General features: G+C 41.3%; 1 protein-coding gene across 3 annotated transcripts in view; it reads right to left on the reverse strand.

The window, feature by feature from the left end:
* Positions 1-12,707, reverse strand: part of megf11 (multiple EGF-like-domains 11) — a 166,173-nt gene that overhangs the window by 94,381 nt on the left and 59,085 nt on the right. For all 3 annotated transcript variants that reach the window (XM_072695534.1, XM_072695535.1, XM_072695532.1), the window contains one exon: positions 3,103-3,195. In XM_072695534.1, the coding sequence (XP_072551635.1) occupies positions 3,103-3,195 (93 nt within the window). The remainder of the gene's footprint in view (positions 1-3,102; positions 3,196-12,707) is intronic.

The raw sequence follows: 12,707 nt of genomic DNA on the forward strand, positions 1-12,707 counted from the left end.
ACCCACCCACCCTCCAATCCAGCATCACATACAGTACACAGCACCAAGGACACACGGCTTTATTTCACAATAACGCCTCAACTCCTCCAGAACGGTTATGGAGTGCCACGCTGGCATTGCTATTTGTCTCTGTTAGGCTGCACGGCCCCTAAAGTGATGACAGAATCCACTTACCCCTGAATCAGTAAAGCTCCCTATCACCTGTCCGTGAGAGAAAGAGAAAGAGAAAGAGAGCGAGGGAGACGGAGACGGAAATTTACAGTGAACGACAAAAAACATGATGCACCATTTATGTGCAAGGGAAAAGGGGGCAGATTTAATTTAAAAATTGGCACTCATTCCTCATTTCTGCAGATGAAAGCTCGTAAATGAAAAGGACTGGCTGTGTGCCTGGTATGGAAATATGAAGGTTATGAATAATGCCTTGGTCTCAATCACCAGGTCCCTTTTTAATAAGGTGGATTAGCACAGCACCTGCATTGAGAAACACACAGCCACGCACTAAGAGAAAATCATGAGGTCTCAAGGGAGAGTCCAGTTCCCCTTCTGTCCCCCTTACAGTGGTCCTTCTCAAAAGGAAAGTCGGTGTGGGTCGCAGGAAGCTTCCACCTTGTATGCTGTGGCCATCGCTACAGAGTCAGCAGCTGATTTACGGACTGCTGGTAATCACGGAATGGCTCTTTTGTTAATGAAAATGGCCAATAGATCCTTACACCACTGAGGAACCAGTGCATCCAGCATCCATCATTCACTGGTAAATACACGTAGAGAGGGAAGCAAACAAATCATGATAAAGTCAAACTGTTCAGCAATAAGACTTAACAAATCGGGTCAAAACACAGGCCACGATTCACTAAATCGGCATCCCTGATGCCCTGAGCATGAAAGGTGCCATCAAATTAGGTTTTACATTGTGTTGGATGAAAGAGGGCTTGTGGATGTGTAGTGACTGTCATTTGAACCTAATTTTTCTCCCCAACCAGTCCACTCGTTAGTATTCTCCACCCATCACACGTAATGCTCCTAAAACTGAGAGAGTGAGGACTGACACATACATCCTCCAACACATGCATCCTCCGAACTTCCACTGACGCAATGTTACTGGACAACCAACACACTCTGAGAAAAACTCTGGGTACCCAGCTCTGATGCAACGGCTAGCAGATGCCCATCACTTCACACTGAAACAGCTGTGCTCTCTCAGGCTCCAGCTGCTGGTGGCAGGCAGCATGACCTGAGATCGAATCAGTGATCCGATAGTGCCTTAGCCTGCTGGACCACTCTTAGCCAACTACTAAGCCATGTAACCATAAATGATATGAAATTTTTACAGAATGTTAAGGTTTTTTAAGTCTTTAACACAAGTGTGGTTTTGACTGAAGGCTTTCAATTCCACAATTCTCTCAAAGCACCATGTCTGCTTGTAATAATATAGAATATTGAATCACATTGTGTTTGTCCTACCTGTATGCAGTGAACAGAGCCAGATCAGGAAGGTCAGGAAGTTTGCTGCCCCTGCTCTGACCCTAAAGAGGGCGGTTTGTTTTCCCTCCCCACCCATGTTGCTCTCAGCACATAAATATTGAAATAAAGTCAATACTGTGTCTCTATGTCTCTCTCTCTCGCTCTCAGTCTCTGTCTCTGGAGTCTCTTAACCATTCAGCATTTAGTTGATTGAAGAGTGAATAATCCAGCTCTCCCCTGGAGTACCCCGATTTACAGTCATGGAAGTAGTGCCCAGGCAGAGAAAGCTTCTTCACTGCACTGACTCAAAATAGAGAGATCTCAAAAGGCTTAATGTACGATAATCCATCATCATGTGTCCACAGCTTGCAACATGACTTACGTACACTCCTAAAATAAAGGTGATTCAAAGGGTTCTTTGAGCAATGTCATGTGTGAGTGTGAAGAACCTTTAAATGGGTCAAAAAATCTTTAAAGGATTCACACAATATACACACAAAATATACAATTTACATACAATACAATTCCTAATTCCTATTCCTAATTCCTATATGAAACCAATATTAGTCTGAAAACCTGAAGGCTCAGGTTTTTGTTGCATTGTAAACATTCATCACTTATCCCGCTAAATATGGTTTCACACTGCAGTTCATCAAGCACGCTAAAGGTCTCTGCATCCCTATGTCATACCTACGTGGGCTGTGTCTCCATATATTTAACACCAATTGCTTTGTAGAGGGCCACGTCTAATGTCAACATGGAGACAAACAGGTTTATTAGGTTGCCACTCTACTCCTAATATTATGGCATCACTTCCAACCACACCAACTTCAAGCTCAGTACTTGAGACTAGTTCGCTAAATGAACGCTCTGAAAGTACCAACCATCCAAAAACAGTGTTTTCACACTGCAAACAAACCAAACCAAAGGGTTCAGTTGATTCTTTGTTTTTTGCTTTTTTGGTTCACCTTTATTTTTGAGAGTCTATACGATGCATTACTTCAAACTGTGCCTCCTTTTAGAAGCTACTGAAATGCAACCTTGAACCAAACAACCCAATTAATGAACAAAATATCATATTAATAACTGCTGTCAAAAAGGCTTATATGATTGGAATGCCTATAATGGTAGGCCTGCATCACGTAGGCTGCTTTAGCGCTACATCCAGGCATCCACATGCATTAACTTATATGCTAGAACATGCTCTGGTGCTCCAAATAATCGCTAAGGAAAAATGACACCACAACTGAGCTCTTCATTGTGTGTCGGTGCATGCGTGGGTCCATACACTTTCTCGCAGTAGCTTTACAATAATCACTTGTTGACCTTTAAGGGTTTAACCCAAACATCATCCTTCATTTCTTGGTTTTTAAGCACTGCCTTCTTTCCAGAGAGAAGACCTACTGTTGTGGTCTCTCAGCTTCTGAGCTTTGGGATTATAGAGCAAGAGTTGAATACCACTGCAGCGTAAATGTGATCGTGGAGAGTTTTCCTCCTGCACTATTTTCCCTGTAATAGACTGAGAGCTCCAGCAGGCAGGCCTTGGTCTCTGGGGAAAGGAGCAGGCATTACAGTGCGAGTGAGAGGGCCTTAATGAAGTGAACTGTGCTCTCAGAGTTAATGAGAGAGTGAACTCACCACTGGAGCAGTCCAGCCCTCCCCAGCCTGGCTCACACTGACACGTATCCGGAGACACGCATCGGCCGTGGGCGCACTCCTCAGTGCACAGAGCTGTGAGAGAGAGTGAAAGAGAAAGAAAAAAGGGCAGAGTGGTCAAACATACAGTACTCAGAGACATTAGCGTCTGTCAAAACAGTCTGCTCAGGAACTCAGAGACGCACAGACCGTGGTGGTGTACAATGTGGAAAGGCAGGCTGGGTTAGAAAATGCTGCTCAAACACCAGCTTGAAGCCCAACACACTGTAGCCACTCTCTAAACTAAAAGTATGTAGTTCTGCAAATGGGTTATTTGACTCGTAACAAAAGTAGAAGAGTAAAGGACCCTTTTTAATCCTATACTAAGCCATTTTTTTATTGTACTCCACACAGAAAACAAAAACAAAAATGTGAAATTCTGGTCCATGTGTTCATGATTGCATCCAGTTGGATTCAAATCCGGTGACTAGGAAAGCTGAACTAAACAACACTAAACTCACTGTCATGTTCATAAAATTTGAGATGACTTCTGCACTGAAACAATGACAAAAACAATGAATTCAAAATGGTCTCAATTTGCAGCTTTATTTTATTTTTGGCATAACACAGTTAGGATAATGTATTATTACGAGTTTTACCCAAGAAGTGTGTGGTGTGCTAGCCTGGTCAGGAAATCGAACCCTAGTCTGCTATGGGAAAGGCAGTATTGTTACCCACTACACCACATTTCTAAGTTTTGGAATGAGGAGTGAACTGTATGTTTTGAAATGATTTTTTTATTAATATTTAAACTGACATGATCTTTAAAGTTGAAAAAATTGTGGAACATTTGACCCCACAGACCCCTTAGGAAACACTGGGGAAAAAACAGCAACGTTTTTCATCAAATTCAAATATGATAAAAAATCGAACTGTAAACGAAAACCTCTACACTTGTTTAAATCAGAAAATAATTGATATGAAATCACAACGTCCATTTGTTATCGCTAGCAACAAGAGCAATTTCGAAAGGTTTAGCTTCTAGGAATTAACCTCCACACGATTCACTACATTGTGGGGCAGATAAATGACCAGACTGGCCATTTATCAAAGTTCACTGTCTTCTCTGAACAAGACAGTCGAAACCCCACCCCCATTAGCACTTTCATTACGTGCATGTGACTGTACACAGTAAACACTATGTGGTTCTCTTTGAGCCTTTTCAAGACTTTGGTCCACATCTCAGTTTATCACACACATCTCTCACAGTGTGTGGAAGGAGCCAACGTAAGCTGCGGCAACCCCAGAGAAAGAAGTCGTAAATCCCTCCAAATTTCATCAGGCTGCATTCTGCCCCTGCCGTCTGCTTTAATGCCTAGGATCCAGTCCCATTTACCTAGTGTGCAGTTTTCTTGATCACTCTTATTGAGCAAGAGGACCGCCGATTGATTGGCCACAGGCATTGGTATTCCTAACTCGCCCCCCGCTTTCGGTCAGAGGTTCAGATTCAAGCTGGTAATAAAATGACCTACATGGTGGCTTTACCATGGCGACGGCTTTTTTCTCCCCTACTCCTGTTGTTGTTCCTTTTTTTTCCTTTTAGGACAGTGCATCACGATAAAAAAAACAAAAAAACAATAAGGGGTAGGGGGGGACAGGCATTTAGCATGAATAATGTTGAGACAGTGAAGGTCACCTGGCCAGCAGGACTCAAACAGAGATGCTCTTATCTGAGGCAGGAAACAGTCAGGCCCCGAAGCTTCGGGAACAATCCACTTTGATTGGAATCAGCAGTGACTCTCTCGCAAAGTATGGGCGGAGGGGAGGCTCTACGGTTAGGGGTTTCCGCATAATGAGAACACAGGGAGTGAAAAAAAGGCCCATCCTAGGGTTTGTCCTTTGTCTTTGACTTTGAAATATGCAAGGGTTTGGTCTAGCAACTAAACAGAAATTAATGAGCTCGGTCAGCCCTGTTGTTGAATGAAAATTGATAAAGACATCTCCAGGCTTAGTAGTGGTGGGTTAAGCCATCATTGGCTACATTCCGCTAGGCCTAGATTAGGACGAGTTGTTTAAGTGTAAGGTATCCCACCCTAAGTACCTTGATACACGATCCATAAATCAACAGTCTCTAAATAACTTTATGAATTCAGATCCTTGACAAAGTGTTATGAATCACTGGCTACAATATGGCGTCCATATATACACTGAGGTGATGAATGGAGCAGAAAGAAGAGAACTGAAGTATAGATATATACTGCAGCTTCACTTCACCCACTTCCCAAGATCTCAGCTTTTATGCCGTTTCAAAGCTGCGTAAGAATCGTTCAGTAAGAACGGATATTTCAAGTTCCATCACGTACACAAGAGCCCAAAGTATGACACAAATCTTAAATGTCAACGCCTCGGGAACAGGAGCATACACCGCCAAATGGAGCATGGCAGTACACACACTATCTGCCGTACATAGTTATGATAATCTTTACTTTTCCTATACGATACTTGCCCCTATTCTTACACGCTTCCGTATTCGTTTTGCTGGAAGAAAATACTGTATTATGGGAGAGGACTTACTTGTCATGCAAATAAAAAAAACAAATAATGAAAACACCTTCATCCACAACCTTATGTTCTCAGCACGTCTGAAAGAGCATACAGCTCACCTTTAAGGAAACGATGGACCACAAGAGCTTTAAACTGCTTTTAATCTGGATGTAAAAGTGCAGCACATCTAAGCTTAGGACACTTCAGATGGAAAGGACACAGTAGTAATATAGTAGGGAGGCTGAAGATACAGTCAGGTCCGGAAATATGAGAACAGTGATACAGTTTGTATAATTTTGCTTCTGTACACCACCTCAGTGGATAACAGAATGGTAAGTACAGTGGGGAGAACAAGTATTTGATACACTGCTGATTTTTCAGGTTTTCCCACTTGCAAAGCATGTAGAAGACTGTAATTTTTATCATAGGTACTCTTCAACTGTGAGTGATGGAATCTAAAACAAAAATCCAGAAAAATACATTGTATGATTTTTAAATAATTAATTTCCATTTTATTGGGGGAAATAAGTATTTGATACACCAGAAAAAGAAACTTCATATTTGGTACAGAAACCTTTGTTTGCAATTACAGAGATGAGACGTTTCCTGTAGTTCTTGACAAGGTTTGCACACACTGCAGCAGGGATTTTGGCCCACTCCTCCATACAGATCTCCTCCAGAGCCTTCAGGTTTCGTGGCTGTCGCTGGGCCACACGGACTTTAAGCTCCCTCCAAAGATTTTCTATTGGATTCAGGTCTGGAGACTGGCTAGGCCACTCCAGGACCTTAAGATGTTTCCTACGGAGCCACTCTTTAGTTGCCCTGGCTGTGTGTTTTGGGTCGTTATCATGCTGGAAGACCCAGCCACGACCCATCTTCAGTGCTCTTACTGAGGGAAGGAGGTTGTTGGCCAAAATCTCACGATACATGGCCCCATCCATCCTTCCCACAATACGGTGCAGTCGTCCTGTCCCCTTTGCAGAAAAGCATCCCCAAAGAATGATGTTTCCACCGCCATGCTTCACGGTTGGGATGGTGTTCTTGGGGTTGTACTCATCATTCTTCTTCCTCCAAACATGACGAGTGGAGTTTAAACCAAAAAGTTCTATTTTTGTCTCATCAGACCACATGACCTTCTCCCATTCCTCCTCTGGATCATTCAGATGGTCATTTGCAAACTTCAGACGGGCTTTGACATGCGTTGGCTTGAGGAAGGGCACCTTGCGTGCACTGCAGGATTTTAATCCTTGACGGCGTAGAGTGTTACTGATTGTTTTCTTTGAGACTGTGGTCCCAGCTCTATTCAGGTCATTGACCAGGTCCTGCCGTGTAATTCTGGGCTCATTCCTCACCTTCCTCAAGATCATTGATGCTCCACGAGGTGAGATCTTGCATGGCGCCCCAGACCGAGGGAGATTATCCGTTATTTTGCATTTCTTCCATTTTCTAATAATTGCACCAACAGTTGTTGCCTTCTCACCAAGCTGCTTGCCTATTGTCCTGTAGCCCATCCCAGCCTTGTGCAGGTCTACAATTTTATCCCTGATGTCCTTACAAAGCTCTCTGGTCTTGGGCATTGTGGAGATGCTGGAGTCTGACTGATTGAGTGTGTGGACAGGTGTCTTTTATACAGGTAACGAGTTCAAACAGGTGCAGTTAATACAGGTAATGAGTGGAGAACAGGAGGGCTTCTTAAAGAAGAAGTAACATGTCTGTGAGAGCCAAACTTCTTACTGGTTGATAGATGATCAAATACTTATTTCCCACAATAAAATGGAAATTAATTATTTAAAAATCATACAATGTATTTTTCTGGATTTTTGTTTTAGATTCCATCACTCACAGTTGAAGAGTACCTGTGATAAAAATTACAGTCTTCTACATGCTTTGCAAGTGGGAAAACCTGAAAAATCAGCAGTGTATCAAATACTTGTTCTCCCCACTGTATAAGTAGTATGTTTAATACTTGATATGAATCTTTATCGGAACCTACGGACATTAATAAACACTGAATTTCCTCCCTTGATACTCTTTGTCAGGCCTTCACTGCAGCTGGCGGATATCAGCAGAAAATGCTAGATCACCCAATTGGAGAGGAGAGAAAAATATATTCGATTAGATTATATAATCTAATTCTATAACAAATCTAACTTAAAATAGGAAACACTCATATTGAAAAGGCTTCACATGGCAGTCTACTATTATACAGTCTTTTATATTATAGTATAATATATTTTTTTCAACTAAAACAATTTCAGAACAATTTCAAAGGTTAGTAGTAATATGGTATGTTAGTATTATCTGCCAATCCTAAAGCTCAATATCACTATAAGTAAAAAAAAAAGTGTTACTATGTAAAAGATAAAATACAACAATAAGTACATCTAAACCTATACTCAAATAAAAAAATTACTTTAATAAAATTGGTTAAAATAATATGACTATGATGAAAAAATAATGATTAACATAAAATAAAAGTACCTTTCCTATAAACATCTTAAGTAGAAGTATCAGGTCAAAAAATGACCTCAGTACTGAGTTGCTTATAGAACAGCAGCAGAGCTTCTTAACACATCCATAATGTATCAGCATGACGTTTGCTTGCTATTTGTTATTTATGATGCACACGTGGTGTAAAAATAAAAAGACATAGAGAATAAGAAGTGTGACCAAATCAAAAAAAAGTTCAGGCAAAAAAAACTTCTGCACATCCATTAAAATCTACACAAACCTACACATGTGTACATGTGTGTAGTTTAAAGCTAAGATAAGGTTTGGATGTGGGCATAATAGTATTTAGCTCTAGGAAAACCCTCACATGGGCACAAGTGTGTGTACCTGTGTGTGTGTGTGTGTGTGTATGTGTATGTTTGTGTCCTCATGCAGTTGGCACACCCTCTAGCTGGCCACAGAAGGCAAAGCAGGCAGCAGGTCTTGGGCTCGGGCCTGGCCGGCATGGCTATAGATTATCATTCAATCAGGCTTCAATTCTGCCCTGAGCTCTGGGCACAGGCACAGCGAGGGGATTGAGAGAGAGAGAGAGAGAGAAAGAGAGAGAGAGTGAATGAGGGAGAGAGAGAGAGAGAGAGAGAGAGAGAGAGAGAGAGAGAGAGAGAGAGAGAGAAAGAGAGAGAGAGAATCCTAAACACCCAGAGGACAGCAGTGCTAATCGTAGAAACGCTCCACATGCAGAAATGCTAAAACCTGCTTCTGCCAAATAATGCAGCATGGATTTAAACAGCAATGGAAAACCTGGTGTTGGAAGACACGGTTCTCTTCTGTCATTAAAAAAAGAAGAAAAAAACAAATGTCCCATGACTTTTTTTGTGCTGACGAAGACATCAAAATCGACTTCTCGAAATCAATGAGACAAGAACAACCTCAAGAACTATCAGAAAAACCACCACAGTGACGTGATGCTTTTGCTACAATCAGCAGTTTCTGCTCTACGTTGTCATATCTTTTAAACAAATTAAAATGAAATTATAGAACAAGGGTGAAAGGATAACACATACCTTCCCACAAGATGTGAACTGATGTACAGTACATTTGTATAATACGTGAGAAAAAGAGGTTGTGCATTTTAATTAACATTTAATGGGTCTCCTACCTTCGACTAGAGTCTATGGACTCTGGTAGAAAATTGAGTCTTTCATCTAGATAAAAAGCTAATCAGACTCATTTTGCTGAAGTGTTATCTCACCGTGCAATAGTAGAGCTAATTGCTGATTGCCATGTGCCATTAATTGATTGGATATTATTATACGAGTGGACTAATAAAAACGGGAAAGAGAAACTTTTACGGGGAAGAAAACACTGGCGCTGCAACTCTCAAGCTCTAATCAGGTTCTCACTCTTGGCTCTGCAGTCGGATAAGGACAGAGGAAATGATTCACCTGGCCTACTTCACAAACACATCCTAGAAAGCTAGACGAGGAGAAAGTTCTGGCTAATCTCATAAATATAAACAGTTAATGAAGCTGAGTGCATGGATCCTCCTAAAGCAGAAATCAAACTCCTGCCCTAAAAGTATCTCAGCTCACCTCAATCTACGAGAGATAGGACTTATCTAAAAACCACGTCTTTGAAGCTGTAAAAACTAGAAACAACACCAAAAAAGGGGCTGAAATCAAAGGCATCCCGATCCTTTTAAAGACAGACCTCATCATCTCAGCCATCATTAAAACTCAAAATGTGAAATCTACTTCAGTTTGGTGCATGAGACTTTATTAAACCATCTTAGACTAATTCTCCAGCATGCAGCAGCAGCACGTCCATTGCTTCATTAATGCTGCATCGCTAACCAGTCGAGACTCTTCCACTCCCGCATCCAGATGGCAGAGGCTAAAACTGGTGAGGTCTCATGTAAGACCTCCTATTGAGCCACGAAATCTCATTAAAGTTACAATCGGCACACTTTTAAAGTTGTACTGTATGAAAGCTGACCAGTACTACTGTGCTTCAGTTCTGGAAGTTAAACCGAACAGAAGCTGACCAACAGCTGATCAATAAAACATGTTCAATACGAAAATGTTGCAGATCAAAGTCATCTCCTAGATGCATAATGGGCGTTCTAAAATTTATTCCGTCCAAATAAATCAACAAAGCTGTGAGAGATTTGCAATGTATCACCTCTCGTTCTGGCAACCTAAAGAATGGATTCCTGAAACGCAACAATTCAATACAGTGGGTAATCAAGGTTTAGTACATAAAGATTTATTGGCCCATGAGTGAAGATCAAGGGTGTGGAGAGCAAAAAGTCATATGTTGCCTTTAAATGGGCCCTAGAATATCAAACTGTATTTGCCTAGTATGGTACAGTTGAATAATGACAGATTGGTACATGGAACTGGAACTCCTAGGTTCTCTTTCAAAAGAAAATCCGGCATAACCAAAACAAAGCTGGAAATGGGCCAATTCTCAAAACTCCAAAACCCTAAAACTGTTATATAAATGTCTTGACTCGATATATTTACACATCAGGATTTACATAAACCCTGCCAGTATCGAAGGCCCTGGTAAAAGGTAATGCTTCTATTGAGAATTTTGTGTTGTTAATACTGGACACCAGCTTATCATTTCCAGACTCTGGTAGTTATGGGAAAAATACGCAAACCAGGCGTTGTGACTGTGGCTTTTCCTGTGCCAGTGTTCGCGAAAGCAGGGTGGAGCAAGCAGGGATCTGTGCCAGGCTTAAAGCTAGCGCAAACCATCTCTTCTCTCCAAGGTCCACTTCTTTGAAAACAAACTGTAGCTAAAAACACATCAGAAGGAAAGCACTGGCTTACTTTTTTAACCGCTAAAACTCAAGAAAGCCAAACCAAGGGAAGGAGGGCAAGGCAAAAGGCTAACCTGCTAAAATCTCTTTAGCTTGCTAACAGAACATTGCGCTCAGAGGCCATAAAATGAGGACAATAACACTATCTGGTAAAACTCTGAATTAATTACGGTGTACAATAATATACAGCTTCAGTAAGACCATAAATCAACAAATATCTCTGTTAAATGACAACTGAGCATGTTTTGCCCCAACCAAAGTCACATACTTACTATTTATACATTTAAAAAATCACTTCAAATACTCAATAAATGCATTCTTTGGCACCCTTAAAAATCTATGAACCAAAACTTTCCACAAAACTAGTTTCCAATGACTTAAACGTTGGAGGCTTTCAAATAAAAGAGGATATAATTGGCACATTTACTGTGCAAGTTCAATGTAAGAAAACTCAGCACTAGCACCCGGACAGGCCGTGACACAGTTTCGGCAGCTCCTGATTAGTGCTCTAAAGCAGCCCAACAATCTTGCGAGTTATGGCATGACCGTACAATTTAGCAAGCACACATGGGGCAGATTCGCTGCCACTAGAGGAGAAAAACTGCTTAAAGAAGGCACTTATGAGGAGATAAAACCTAAAAACCGGGCAGTTAATTTTGTGGAGAAAAGCAAAGATCAACACATACATAACGAAAACAGGTTTAATGCAGGCTCTTGTCCCTATGCGCAGAACATCGGCACCGCTACAAAGCTTTTAATCCTGCCGGTGAGAACAGAAGGATTAGCCATAGAGTAGAGCTATGCAGAACCAGCAAAAAAGAGATCCTGTAAACCTGCCTGCAATGCACCTGACCTTACCTGCCCACACACACACATATAACCTGATACATCATAATAATTAAATTTTCATCTAAATCTAATCTTTCATATTAATCTTCACAGTTATTGACTTCTGTAAAGTCACTAGCCACTTATAATAATCCAATCAGAGCTAAAAAAGTCTGGAACTGATAACTTCAGCCTGTGACGGAGAGGCTTACCGTCCCATTCTATAACCCGGTGGAGGACAACATGCTGTGGAAGGCCAGTGGGGAGAAACTATATTTATGTTTACCATCTTTCCCCACAGATGGTGATGCTCCATTATTGGAGTGACTGCTACCGTGTAGTTGTGGCAGCTATTGTGTGGTAATGAAAACGTTATTGATTACTGTCATTCCCCTGCTAAACGAAGAGCCCAGGACAATGTCAAAAATGGTTCCCCAGCCCAGCTGTAGCTAATCCCACGGCTGTTAGTTGGTTTGAGCCTTCAGGCTATAGACAAAGCAGGCCTCTGTTTCAGTCAATAAGGGCAGAAAAAAATTAGATCATTCTTTTTTTTTTTTTACCTCTCGTAACAGCAAAAGTTGCCAGAGGTTGACACTGAATTCTCTGCTTTCTCAGGCATGGAGTCAGTGTAACCTATAATATAACACGCGTGAGGCTGGTTGTTGAATTCTGGCTCTTCATTCACAGTGAATGGTAGTCCATTTAAATAATTGAGGGCTTCCAAATCAAACAACAAAGGGTGACAAGCCGCCTGCTTTCTGAGTAACAACAGTGGCACGACAACTGTTGGGTTTCTGTGTCTATTTCATCAATATGAGTAAAATTCTCTTTGATACAGAACAACAGGAATGAAAATCAATTGAAGAATTAATGTGACCGTAAATAACCGTATTGCAGACTTGTAATCAGCATATTGGCTGTCGGTGGCTTTATTCTGGGTGTTATTGAACTGCTGGGT

The sequence above is a fragment of the Salminus brasiliensis genome, chromosome 13 (assembly GCF_030463535.1).
Source record: "Salminus brasiliensis chromosome 13, fSalBra1.hap2, whole genome shotgun sequence".
Taxonomy (NCBI): Eukaryota; Metazoa; Chordata; class Actinopteri; order Characiformes; family Bryconidae; genus Salminus; species Salminus brasiliensis.